At 53.6% G+C, this 13,614-nt stretch overlaps 1 protein-coding gene across 22 annotated transcripts in view; it reads right to left on the bottom strand.

The window, feature by feature from the left end:
* Positions 1–5,213: 5,213 nt before the first annotated feature.
* Positions 5,214–13,614, bottom strand: part of DYSF (dysferlin) — a 204,044-nt gene continuing 195,643 nt past the window's right edge. For all 22 annotated transcript variants that reach the window (XM_059188015.1, XM_059188016.1, XM_059188024.1 and 19 more), the window contains 4 exons: positions 12,638–12,816; positions 10,990–11,099; positions 9,542–9,689; positions 5,214–5,476 (listed from right to left, as the gene is read on the bottom strand). In XM_059188015.1, coding sequence (XP_059043998.1) covers positions 5,438–5,476; positions 9,542–9,689; positions 10,990–11,099; positions 12,638–12,816 — 476 coding nt within the window. In that variant the 3' untranslated portion in view covers positions 5,214–5,437. The remainder of the gene's footprint in view (positions 5,477–9,541; positions 9,690–10,989; positions 11,100–12,637; positions 12,817–13,614) is intronic.

Genomic DNA, 13,614 nt, shown 5'->3' with positions numbered 1-13,614 from the left:
AAGAGTTTCCTACATAGGCCTGAACCAGCAGAGGGATGGAGTGGACCCAGGAGGCTGGGGTAGGGGCACAGGTGAGCTCCCGAGGGGCCCCCTAGTGATCCCCAGTGTCTGCAGGAGGAAGGGGCAGCCAGGCTCCAGTCCCAGGCTGATCATGGAAACATGGAGAACCAACCAGTGTTCCCAACTCCAGCACCCCCAAACACACACAAGCCAGCCCTGTAGAGTGAAAGGACATGGGCCCAGGGTTACCTATGGAATCCACAATGAACTACTGGATTATGAGAGAAATGGGACATGGGGCTTCCCCAATTTGACTGGAGAGGACCAACACAGGGGGCTTGTCTCTCTCTTCCTCCCTTTCTGTTTTCCAACAAATAAGCCTGGGATCCAGTGGTAGGGCAGAAGGAGTGGCTCTGGCCCTTGGTGGAATGACAAGCCAGCTGAGGACATGCTCTAGCAACTGGGTGAGGGGCAGGTCTCTTTCCTGTCCCCACTGCCACAGTCTTTTGGCTCGTCTGTCTCTGCCTCTGGCCTCACCATGGATCTGTCTCTCCCTACATCTGTCTCATCTGTTGTCTGTCTTTTACACACACATACACACACACACACACCATGGAAAACTGAGACCAAAACAAAGGCAGAGAAAACGGGTATGAAACTCACACCGGGCCAAGCCACAGGGAATAAGAACTGCAGCGGGTTGTCCCCGAGGAAGGGAAGGCACAGCAGGGAGCGGAAAAAGAGGGAGCGGGAAGCCCCCGCTTGTCCCCTCAGCTCAGCCGCCACGTAAGGACCCACATGTCAGGCTGAACTTGGCTCTTCCCTGGTTCTCCTCTGCAAGCAGGAAACGTTTCCTGGGCTATCCCTGTGTCCCTGTCAGGGGGTGCCCACCTGCCTCCTCTGGAAATCCCATAATCCTACATTTATGAAACACGTGGAGAAGGGATTGACACACGTTTGGGTTCCCTGGAGGTGGAGGCAAATGGGGAGGGGGGGCGTGGGCCCCGGAGCAGGCCAGGACTGTGCTTACAGCTCTTTCTGTCTGTCCAACCTCCCCGTCACCCTTCCTGGGCTGTCCAGCCCGGGGAAAGGAGCAGAAAACGGTGTGTGCGTGTGTATGTGTGCATGAACACACACACACATGTGTGCACACAGATACACAGAACACCTCTCTCCAAAACACCCTCAGAGAAAAATAAAGGCAGGAAGCCGAGCATTCTGGATACAGAGGGCTTATCAAGTTTTACTGAACCATTTTTTAACAGATGAGAGTCATTCTCCACCTTGCAACAAGAACGGTTCTCCAACGTTGAGAACTAACTGAACGTCAGAACATAAAAATCGATTTTGAAATGACTCCGAGAGCCTGGCTATTTAAAGAGAACTTTCCATAAAAAGCTCAGTAAGGTCCCTTCTGCAAAGGAAGCAGGCTTCTCATTTAGGACTGTGAGGGGAGTTCAGCCCTGGAGGCCCAGACTAAGGGTGAGGGAGGCCGAGAGAATCCAATCCCTTGCCCGGTTTTCTGTGGTGGCTGCGCCCCAGAGCCTCTCAGGGGATGCACGCCAGAGGAAGGGCCAGGCAGAGACCAGAGTGAAGGGCAGAGGCCTGGTCTGCACATGGCTCAGCTCTGCAGAGCAGAGGGAAAGGCGGCAAATGACACAAGACAGGCAAGCAAGGCGTGGTCTCTGGGGGAGCCCTGTGCCAGGATGATTGCCCGCCCTCCTGAGGATGGAGGACAACAGGCCGGGTTCAGTTCCACTGCTCGTGGACAGTGGCTCATGGAGCAGAGAGGAAGAGGACCGAAGGAACCATGCTTGGGTTTCTACGGTGCCAGTCCTGGTGGCCCGACCACAAGGGGAGGTGGTGGGAATGGGAAGAGAGGTCACTGAATTCAAAGAGATTTGAGAGCCAGAATCTGGGATTTGGGGATGTCTTGGCTAAGGGGGAAGGAAGAAGTAAGATTCAAGGATGCCTCACACAGGCCCAGCACCAGGGACCAAGCATGTGGAGGGAACAACGGAGCAGGAGCTGTTTTTGTGGGTTGGAGTACGGAGATGGTGAGTGGGAGGTCTCCAACTTGCGGTATCCATGAGTTACCCTCAGGAGAGGCCACGTGGGGAAGATGGTGGATGACAGTGGCTACAGCACGAGGCAGAAAGGGGGTGAGATGTAGGACCATTGAAGCCACAGGGACCCATGAGGTTGCCCAGGAGGTGTGCAGTGGGAGAAGAGCAGGTGGCCAGGGGCAAGAGCCTGGGGAGCACTGTAGACCAACAGAGGATGGCTAGAAAGAGAGGAGGAGGAGCGGACCACAGCGATGTCATGGAAGCCCATGACAAGCCCACGACAAGCATGTCATGAAGCAGAGGAACATTCGGTGCTGCCGGCTGCACTGAGAGGCTAGAAGGCTAAATGGTCACAGCTTCAGCAACTGGGGCTCAAGGGGGCCCCAGTGTGAATGAGAAAAAGGTGCCCCTTCCCTAAGGTAGTTGACATCTATGAGAAAACTATTGTAACACACTGATTTTATTAGAACAAAACACTTTACTGCCATCTGTAGGAAAATTGTTATAATAAATAATAAATGTATGACGTCTTAGATGTGGTGCCTGCATGGGGGAGCCTTGGTTATTGGCAGTGCAGTAAAAGAGTGTTCAGCAGACCACGAAATTTGCCAGCGAGCACGCCACAAGCTGTGGGTAGCACACTACACAATCAAAGATGGCTTCAACAACAAGGAATTTATGACCCTATGTAACAAGACGGCGAAGAGTTGGGGCAGTTCCAGAGTGGGTCCTTTCTCAACAGCTTCATGGAGAACCAGGTCCTTGCCATCCTCTGTGTGCTGGCTTACTTCCTCACGCTGGTCCCCTCGTGGTCACAAGATGCCTGCCATAGTGCCGGTCATTACATTTTTCCACAAAAATGATCCAAAGGCAGAAGATGAAGATGTGCCTCTTTGCATGTCCTCTGTCATGGAGCATAAAGTTTCCTAGAAACTTTCCCAGCTGCTTCACCCCCCAACTCCCATAACCACCACTACCACCACCACCTTCTCCTCAGGTCTCACTGGTCATAAACAAGTCACCTGCATGTCCCTAAACCAATCACTGGCAAGGGGAATGGCGGTACTGCGATAGGTTTGATCTAAGAAGACCCCTCCCCCTAAGGCAGGGGGCGGAGCTTCTCCCAGAGCACTGGGCCCTGGGGAAAGCGGAACAGCACCAGGATTCTTTCAGCAAGGAGGAAGGGAGAGGAGTGAGCCACAGGCATAAAGTCAGACCACAGTGGGTGGAGGAGTGAGGGTGAGTGTAGACAGGGAGACACAAACTCAGATGATGCTTTCTAGAACTTTGTGAAGGGAGGAGAGACACTATCACAGCAGGGAGACACAGAGGGCAGGACGGATATTGTCACTGTGCACTAAATGTGTCTGGACTTTCTTGCCCAAAGCTGACTTCATGAACGGTACCAGCAGTCAGAAAGCCAGACAACTGAGCTTTATCTCAGTTGGAAGTATCTCCTCCTGCACTCTATCCCACCCCCGGCCCGTGCCAGTTGCTCCCCCAAGCCCTATCAAGTCTAATTTTCAGTATCTCTAGAATCCACTCTCTCCTTCTGGAATTTCTCAACAGCAACAGGAACAGCAGTTTGGACTAGATAATTATTTGGAGAGGCGCGGGCTGCTCCACCTTGAAGGATTTTAGCAGCTGCCAGATACCAGGAGCACCCTCAGCCCACCCGCGCCCCACTCTCCAGCCAGGACAATCAAAGATGTCTCTGGGGGCTGCCAAATAGGCCTTGTGGGGTACAGTTGCCCCTGGCTGAGAACCACCGCTCGGGATCCACATGAAAATCCTTATAGATCTTTGAACTCATTTCTGGCTTCAGCGAGTCTTCACATACTCTGTTCCATTTCCTTTCCCATTCTCTGCCCTTGACCCTGTAACCCCTGCTCACTCATCAGTGCATTATAATCGCTGATCTGTCTGTCTTCCTCTCTGACTCAGTGGTGAGATGTGGGAAGGTAGGAACCATCTTTATAAACCAACATTCAACTTAATCGACATTGTATCTCTAGAGCCTAGCACTTTGCCTGGTATACACACACACACACACACACACACACACACACACACACTTCTTTAATGAATGAAGGAAGGAAAAGCATGAATGAATTAATGAGTGAATGACTCCTGTATGCCTTTCAGATCTTCCCCAGCTGGATATTGAGGGCCATTTCCAGCCTGAACCTCTCCTAAAAGAGAATCACTCTCTGAAGCATAGTTCATCCAAAAGGGTCCAGGACATCAGCCCTGTGCCATTTACCCCAGTCTGCCCATCTGGTGAGACAAGGCAGATCCTCAGTCTCGGTTCCAGAGTGCAGCAAAGAGCCAAGTGCCCTGGAAGGATCACACTGGGGCCTTGGGGCCTGAGCCAGGGGAGCAGGCTCACAGCAGGAAATAGGAGAAGCCCTCCTGGGGAACAGGAGAGAAGGCGGCCAGCGCTGTGCTCCAGAGTTCCAGCCCCTCGGGCGAGAGAAGCAGAGGCCTCTATTTTGGAAACACTATGTTTTCATGCTCTTTGCTTTTTCTCTAAGTACGTTCCTGCTGCCCCCGTAGATTAAGCCTGATCTCTGCAGGAGAAGACAGACCCGTAGCTCATGCTAAGCTTCAGACCATGAGAAAAAGGTGTATTTGTGCAGACCAGATCTTTAAGCAGGGTAAGGAAGCAGAGCAAGAGAGTCACAAGAAATCCTAAAATTGTGGGGGATAATATCACAGCCAAAAGTCCAGCAGCCCTCCCTGCCTGGAGAGTTTCTGGCCCAACCCTTTCACGGTGCTCTCCTTGGATAAAGTGGACCCTCTTCCTGGGCAGGATCAAAGAAAGCAGAAGGTATAGTAACCGCCCACCTAAGCAAACACAGCCTGGGAAAGGAAGAGGAGAAGACTAAGGGAGGAGGGGGAGTGGGAAGGGGAACGTCCTGGAGAACTAGAACATGCTGGGTCTTTAGGCAGACCAGACACCAAGCCTCAAAGCCCACTCAGCCCGACCAGGCTTGTCAAAGGATAAAGTTCCATTTGGGATGCTGAGCTAGAGGTGGCCCCCCACTCTCTGCCCCCGCCCGCCCCGGCCAGGCAGCCAGACACAGCTGTCTTCTACACAGTCACACCTCACTCAGGTACTACAGGGACACACAGCCAACACGGCCCCATGGTTCAAACTGTTTTATACTGAAATACATATGGGCTGATCCAAAAAGGGTTGGGTTGGGGGCAAAAGAAATGATGAAAGGCGGGTGATCCCAAGACTCGACGTCACCAACTCTTGGAGCGCATGCCCGTCTGTTTACACCCCAGCAGGCGGGTCAGGCCCGGAGGTCCGGAGGAGCTCAGCTAAGCCCAATGGAGAAGGCGGCCAGTTGTGGGCAGAGTCCTCAGCTGAAGGGTTTCACCAGCTTCATGGCAGCGTAGTTCTGGAGGGAGGGGAGAAGCAGGGACACGTGATGACAGCTGCTGGGCAGGGGGCAGCAGGGCGGGGTGGGGGGGGGGAGGCAAGAGCTGGGAAAGGAGGCTCACCCACTCAGCCACCCGCCCACACCTTACCCTCACCACCACCTCCCACACCACCCTCAGCTTAACACTCCTCTTCCTGGGGCTCTCGCCAACCACACACGCCCACACCCTCCTGAAGCTCTGCTCGTACCCTCCAACCTGGAGCCATGGTTGCATGAATGGCTCTGACTGCTCCCCCACCAACCCAAGGCTCACTTCCATGCCCCAGCCACCTGCCAAAGGGCAGGCCTGCCCTAGTCTCCTCCATCAGACAGGTGGCCCAAAGGCATGGTTATGATTCTCCCCAGCCCCTCCCATACACCCTCACATGGGAACCCACATGGGCTCATTGGCCACCACACTCCCATCCAGCCAACAGAAGGAGAGGGCTGAGGGGTGGGCTGTGTGGGGATGACCCACCGTGCATGTCAGCCCCAGAGATGGGTCACCCCTGATTAAGTCCTGCCAGCTGCAGGACTAACAGGAATCTCCCCTCCCCACTCCTGCCCCCACAAAAACCATGAAAACACATACAACACAACACAAGGCTCCTAATTGGGACAGTATGTTCCCCAGCGCCGGCCCAGGGAAAGCCAACTCTGGAAACAAAGCCGCCGCTCCTTCCCCGCCAGATCGCCTCCTGCCTCCCCACGCTGGCCCTGCTCCCGGCTGGCTCGGGCCTGGGGGGGGGGGGCTGGGGGGAATCAGACAGGCTGCCCTCCATGTCCCCCTCCCAGGGCACTTTCCAAGAGGGTGGGAAGTTAGGCCAACTGGAGGGGAGCAGCCCTCACTTTGGGCCCCTCTCTGTCAGATCCTCGGCCCCCAAGGCCTAAAAGCCAGGTGAGGGTCTGGGACCCACCCAGTGATCAGGTGACTCAGCTGGAGGGGTGCAGGATTTGCCCAGGTGGTAGCAAAGACCTACACAAACAAGGTCTATAGCCTCAGGCCTCTACGGTCCCTCTCGCCCTAGACCCCTCACCTAGGATCTGGCCCTCACAGGCAGCTCCAGGAGAGGGAAGGCAGAGCTGGTAGCTTAAAGAGGACAATTTACAGCAGGACTCAAGGATAGTGATGCCACAGGTGGGGGACAAGACAAGGGAGAGGCTCTGAGCAGGGCTGTTGGACAAAGGGCTCTACTGTGGCCCTACTCACGGGGCCTGGGGCTAAGGCAGCCCCAGAGAGGAGGAAGGACCACAGGCTGGCAGGAACTGGAAATCTTCCCTCCCTCTCCTGGCCATGGAGCAAGCCCTCCTTCCCTGGGTCCCTGAAGGTCTGGCCTGCCACCCAAGTGCCTGGCAGGGCAGGGCCCCGCTGGCCACAGGCAGGAGTTAGTCACAGAATGGGCAGTGGTGACACTTGGGACAGGCCCCTGCCCTCCCCTTGGCTCTGATGGAAAGCACCCCAGGAAAGGCAAAAGAGCTCCCCTAACCACAGTGCTAGTCACAGCAGGTCAGAGCTGTCCTAGCCCGGCTCCCTCCTCCTGTGGACAGGAGAGCCTTGCCAAGGTCACAGAGGAAGTCCCTGGCAGAGCCAGAGCTGAGCCAACGTCTGACTCCAAGCCCAGAGCTCCGTCCTGCACCGACTCACAGAGCTCAACATGGCCCGAGCAGCTTCTCCTCCACAGCCCAGGACTCGGCATTTCAAACCAGCTCCCTGGCCCCACTGCTGCTGCCCTTCAGACCACCTGCCTCCTTGTGAAGCAAGGATCTGAGCCAGCTCTCCTCTCCCTAAACTCCCCTGGCCAGAGCCTCAGGATGGAGCCCCAAACGGTACCCTGTCCCTGGTTCACATGAACCGCTTTGCTCTGCCTCCCAGGGAGCCACGCTCCACAGTGACGCAGAGGTCGTCACCCTCTCCCTCATGCTCACAGCACTCCCTCACCTCCCAAACACACACTCGGGAGAAGCCCTCATCTGAATGGAGTGGCAGCCCAATGTACCCAAAATGAGAGGAGGAGAGCCCAAGTCCTGATCTGAGGCTGTCACATGACTCGTGAGCTTCCATGGGCCTGTGTCAGTGATTTTGGGATTTTGTCTTCCTTTGCTTCCAGAAGGCCCCCCCAAACTGCGCATTTCTTGTAGGGCCCTATAACCTGGACCCTCCCCTGGACCACAGCCAGAGTCAGCCAACCGGCCATGACTCCTTCCAGAACATGTTTCAGATGGCGCTCCAGGTGATTACAGCTGGCGGAGAGGGCCTGGCCTGAAGCCGGACACATCAGCCATCCCAGCTCCAGACCCTCCTTTCTCATTTATGGCCCAGAGCATAGCTGGGGCCTGGACGGCCAGGCCCGCCTGCCCACCTGCTCTTCCTCAGTCCATGATATGAAGGACTGAAGGGGAGGGCTTTGGGTTTTAACTGTCTTCCTGGTAGGAGATGCGTGCTGCCCATGTAAGGTCTCGCCAACCACAGTGGGAGAGAGTTCTCTATCCTCCTCCTCCTCCTGGAGAATTCGCAAAGCAAAGAGGACGCAGACATGGAACTGTAACTCCCAGAGTGGACTGCCCGCTATGGGGACCATGCCCTTGACCACAGCCTGGTGCTGAGCTGGACTGAAGCCCACGCAGCAGGAACCCAAGACCAGGAGCTGGGCAGGTTCCTGGGCAGCCCTGAGCCAGCCCCTTCTCTTCACTGGGTTTCCGTTTCTTTGCCATTAGAATCTGGTGACAGGGGCGCCTGGGTGGCTCAGTGGGTTAAGCCTCTGCCTTCGGCTCGGGTCATGATCTCGGAGTCCTGGGATCGAGCCCCACATCGGGCTCTCTGCTCAGCAGGGAGCCTGCTTCCTCCTCTCTCTCTCTGCCTGCCTCTCTGCCTATTTGTAATCTCTGTCTGTCAAATAAATAAATAAAATCTTTAAAGAAAAAAAAAAGAATCTGGTGACATGGGGTTGATCATGCCATTCTCTCTACCTTTATATCAATTTGAAATTCGTATATGAGAAAGGTTTTTTAAAAACTTAAAGAACATTAAAAATCAGGAACCAGGGGTGCCTGGGTGGCTCAGTGGGTTAAAGCCTCTGCCTTCAGCTCAGGTCATGATCCTGGCGTCCTGGGATCGAGCCCCTCATCTGGCTCTCTGCTCAGCAGGGAGCCTGCTTCCCTTCCTCTCTCTCTCTCTCTGCCTGCCTCTCTGCCTACTTGTGATCTCTGTCTGTCAAATAAATAAATAAAATCTTAAAAAAAAAAAAAAAAAAAAAAAAGGAAAGAAAAATCAGGACCCAGCCTGGGAACACTTCAAGGTCTGAAGTTCCAGAGACATGGTGGGTTGGGGGGCTGGAGCCTTGTTGCTCCCTGATGAGCTGGGAGGGTGGGGAAGCACAGACAGGGAACAGAGGCCCTGCTTCTCCTCCCCAGGAGTGGCCTAGTAGAGTTGGGGGTGCAGAATCCTTTGTTAGAGCGACCCCCATGGCTCCTTGCTGGGCATCAGCTGGCTTCCTACCAGAGCCACCTACACACCTGGTGAGAGGTTCCTGGGTCCACCTCCTACCGTCCCACACTTTCCGCCATACCCACCCCACTGCAGAAGGTGGGACACATTCCATCAAGGTCCTCAGGCAGACACTGAGACCCTCACCCAGAGCCACGGTCCCCCTTCCTCTGGACCTCAGCAGATGCCATTCTTATAAACAAGGAGGCCTTCCTCTCTGCTCTGCCATCCCAACCTACCCTCCCCTCCCAGACCCACTTCCACACACTCCTTCAAGAAGGTTCCCCTGGTCACCCCTGCCCAAGGGGTGTCACCTTCTGCCAACATTGATTCCAGAGTCTGGGGACTTGCTGAGGACTTGCTATGTCTCCCCATTGAAGGCAAACTCTCAGTACGCACGCCCCACACCCCATACCCGGATGAAGGGCAGGACTTCGTCCATAGAGCTGGACCTTGTCTCTACCAGACTGGGGAGTCTCCAGATCAGGGGCTCCATGTCCCTCACTGGACCAGATGCTGCTCTGAAACGGTGTGTGGACCTTGCCATCAGGCCGACTCACCGGGAAGGAATAGAGGAAGATGCCCACAAAGAGCAGCAGGACGAAGAGAATGATGAAGAGGATGATGGCACACCGGAACCGCCGCCACAGGATGAACTTCATGGTCTTGTATGGAGACGTGAACCAGAGGAAGGAGGTGTCGGGGCGCCTGGAAGCAAGACCCCAGGGATCAGCAGGGAATGCCCTACCCAGGCTGCCTTCTCCAAATCTTGCCCCCAAACTGCCCCGGCGCTCTGTGTCTGGCCCCAGGACCTGCCCCCACCCCCACTCCACAACCTCCAGCCCTTTCCCTCTGAATTCCCTTGCCCTCTGCCAGTCAGCCGCAGCGTGAGCCTTGCCTGTGCTGCCCTCTTCCTCTTGGGACCGCCAACCCTCGGCACCCTCCAAGACCCAGTTCTCAGCCACCAGCTTAATCACAGACTAGAGATGGGGGAGCTGGGCAGAGGCTTGAGGAGCTACCGCAGGAGGTGAACCATGGAGGGGGCCAGCTAAGCCAAACTGCCTGCCTACACGCACAGGGCTGCTCCATGGCCAGGGAAGGATGGTGGGAAGTGAAACCAGAAAGCTGACTGTGTCTTACTCACAGCCAAGAACCTCAAATCCCCTAGGTCATCTGCCAACTCAAAGAGCAAGCAGGGTGACATGTCTCAGTAATGGCTGTTTTAACACCAGAGTGCCCATCACTTGGGGTCCTGGGTCTCTCTGGTCTTTGCACCCAGATCCCAGCATCCTTGGACAGGGATACCTCTCCCAGCTCTGCCAGCCCTACGGCACTGGGGACCTTGCCATGATAAAGTAGTGTCTGACCCAAGCCGGGCTGTGGGAAAGGAGCCACCAAACGCAGTTCTCACCGCTGCCCCTACAGCCATCCTCCTGTCTCCAGTACCTACCCTCAATGCCTCGACATCCACTAGACTGGTCTCTATCCTTTAGGGGTCTATGAGGTAGGGAAGACAGGGATTCAGGGATGGCCCAATTAAGGCTGGAAGGCCGTTTCAAAGCCACATGGATGCCACTGGTGAGCCACGGAAGGCAGCTTGGTCAAGGTGAAAACCTTGATTGGGCTCCAGGGTTAATCAGAACAGGCGTGAGAATTCCAGCTTCGCTTTCCCAGCGGAATGACCTTACTTAACTTTGCTGACACTGTTTCCTCCTCTATAACATAGGGATCATAACAACCCAGCAAGGAAGATTCCATACCCCATGACCACAAGCGAGGCACACAACCAACACCTACCCAACAGCCCCTGCTTCTCGAATTAGCTGAGGGGTGTTCCCCGTCATGGTGCCTGTCACCTGCCCCTAACTTACCATGTGGCTTTGGACAAATCACATCCCCTTCTGAACCCTGTAGGGCCTCGTGACCTCTGGGTGGCTGCTCAGTGGATGCCTCCTGGACCACCCCTCCCAGTCCACTGGGCAGCAGGGGCCAAGGGCTGGGCACTAACCTTGGGTCCTCGAGTTTGGGGTTCATGTTGGGTTCATCCCGGCCCTGGCCAGCAGGCCGCTCCTCATGTTCACTCTCTGCTACGATCTCCAAGGTCATTTCCAGCTTGCCCTGAGGGGACAGAGGGGACCTGGTCAGGTGCTCAAAGGCTCTGCCTTGTATCTTGGACTGCAATCCGGCCCCAACAGACATAAGAGCTGCTTTGTTATTATTTTTTAAAGACAAAGGGTTGTTCTGATCACAAGAGCACGACTGCTCCATTTAGAAGCTATAGAAATGTCTAAAAAGAGAGCATGAGCCATACCTCCACTATGTGGAGATGAGCACTGTTCTGTTTTTATGTACTAGAGCTATTTTCCCATATGCAGTATCTCACTTGTGTCTGTATCGTTCTAGAGCTTGCTTCTTTCACTTAGAAATATACTATGTTTCATTACACAATTACATATTCTTTAAAGTTTGCTCTGTAAGGGCTATAAAACGTTCTATGGGATGGCTGAGCGTAATTTATTTAGTAAACCACTTATTCGGGTTCATTTAGGTTGTTTCCAAGTCTTTGATGTTATAAATAATGCTGCAGAAAAACACCCCAGAGCCTACATTTTTAATTGTGTCTGTTTATTTGTTTAGGAGAGATTTTAACAAGTGGGATGACAGAGTCCAAGGGCATATTGCTAAATCGCTGGCTATATATTACCAAATTGCTTCCCTAAATGGTAAAACCATGAGCCCCCCAAGCAGGCCTAAACGAGGGGTCTGCCTCTGAGTCCTCCAACAATGCACATCTAGGGTGTTGTTGTTGTTGTTGTTTTTTAATGTCTAATTGAAAAGGCAAAAATGTTGTCGCATTTAAAATGATTCCTTTAATTCTTAGGGGGAATGAACCCTTTTAAATGTTTAACAGCCATTTGTACTTCTTTCATGTATTATCTATGCATGTCCTCTGCTGGTTTTTCTTTTGAGGTGCTAGTATTTCTTAATAAGTGTTAAAATCCTTCTACAACTAGCGTATTTTATTTCAAGGTCCATGTTAGGGACTGGCCAGCCTCCTGAGGTTTCTCAGGGAGCTGTCCGGGATTCACTTCCTCTTCAGATCAGGACAGTTTTCCACCGTGTCACTCTTCACCCCTGAGCAGCCCCTCTGGGTGAGGACAGCCATGCAAGGATGGTCCCTGGAAGGATCCTGCTCCAATGGGAGAGGCACTCCCCCAGACTCCCTTGGAAGCCTGGCCCAGAGGGGAGCCCAGGACACAGAACCCTTGAGGCCGAGTAGCAGAGCATAAATGACACAGGGCCTGCAAAAGCTAGGGGTATCTTTCCACTTAAATTGGCTCAGATCATGATCCCGGAGGCCTGGCATTGGCCCCACTTCTCCTTCTCCCTCTGTCTCCCTTCACCTGCTTGTGTGTGTGCTCTCTCTCTTTCTCAAGTTAATAAATAAACATCTTTAAAATAAATAAATAAATGGGCTTCCTGGGATGGAAGCCTCAAGGAGTGGAAAACTGGGAACTGGAAGAGAACCATGACAGTGCCTCAGAAGACAGGGAGAGGTAGGGTAAGAGAGAAGGAGGGCGCCAGGTCCATGCCCAGGGACCTCTATGGAAGAAGCTAGTCAGGCGCCTGCCCCAAGCTGGAGGGAGCCCACATACCGCCAGGATCTTCTTCTCGCCCTCGTCTGCCACGCAGGGCCACCAGCCCTTCACGGTTTTCTGTTCGAAAAGGGACACAAACCACTCCGGGTGAAAAGTGTCATCCAGCTGGTCCAAAGAGCACTTCTCGGCGGTCTTGGCAGGCTTGGGCATATGGTTCAGATCCAGCTGCAAGGAGCCTACAGTAGAGAGGGGTTTTTTGACTGCGGGTTTCTCTGTCACTGCCAGCCTGGGGCTACCCTGGTGCTGGACAGTTTCATGAAAAACTGTCACCTCCTCTGCTTAGATCTCTGGACTTAGCCATAGGTCCAGTCCCACAGACTCTTCATGTCCCTATCCATCACCTCTCGTTCCGCACAGCTGCCCATCCAACTCTCCACAAACCCATACACTCAGTCATATACTCTTACTGGTTTACCCTTCGCGGAGCTTGCCACGCACTCAACTTCAGCTTCCGTTATACAAATCCATTCATTCACCCATCGTCTCCATCCATCCATCCATTCATCCATTTCTTACATTGGTTTTATTGTGGCAGAATAGATAAAACATAAAATTTGTCACTTTAACCATTTTTAAATGCATACTCAAATGGCGCTAATTACATTAACACCATGCAACCGATCACCACTGTCTATTTCCAAAACTTTTTCATCCCCCACAACAGAAACGTTGTAGTCATTAAGCAATAACTCCCCATGCCCCCACCCTCTCTTCTCAGCCCCTGAGATACTCTAATCTCCTTTCTGTCTCTGTGAATCAGCCTGTTCTAGTAGCTCACTAGGTGGCATCATAAAATATTTATCCTTTTGTGTCTGGCGTCTTTGACGTAGAGCAGGTTCCAGATTCCTCCATGTTGAAGTATGTATTGGGGCTTCATTCCTTTTTACAGCTGAACACTGCGGCATGGGATGGGCAGACCACATTTTGTTTATCCATTCATTTGTCGATGGGACACTTGAATTGTGTCCACCATC

This window comes from Mustela lutreola, chromosome 9 (assembly GCF_030435805.1).
Source record: "Mustela lutreola isolate mMusLut2 chromosome 9, mMusLut2.pri, whole genome shotgun sequence".
Lineage (NCBI taxonomy): Eukaryota > Metazoa > Chordata > Mammalia > Carnivora > Mustelidae > Mustela > Mustela lutreola.
Note: the sequence above shows the minus strand (reverse complement) of the source record. Positions and strands in the feature narration are given on the sequence as shown.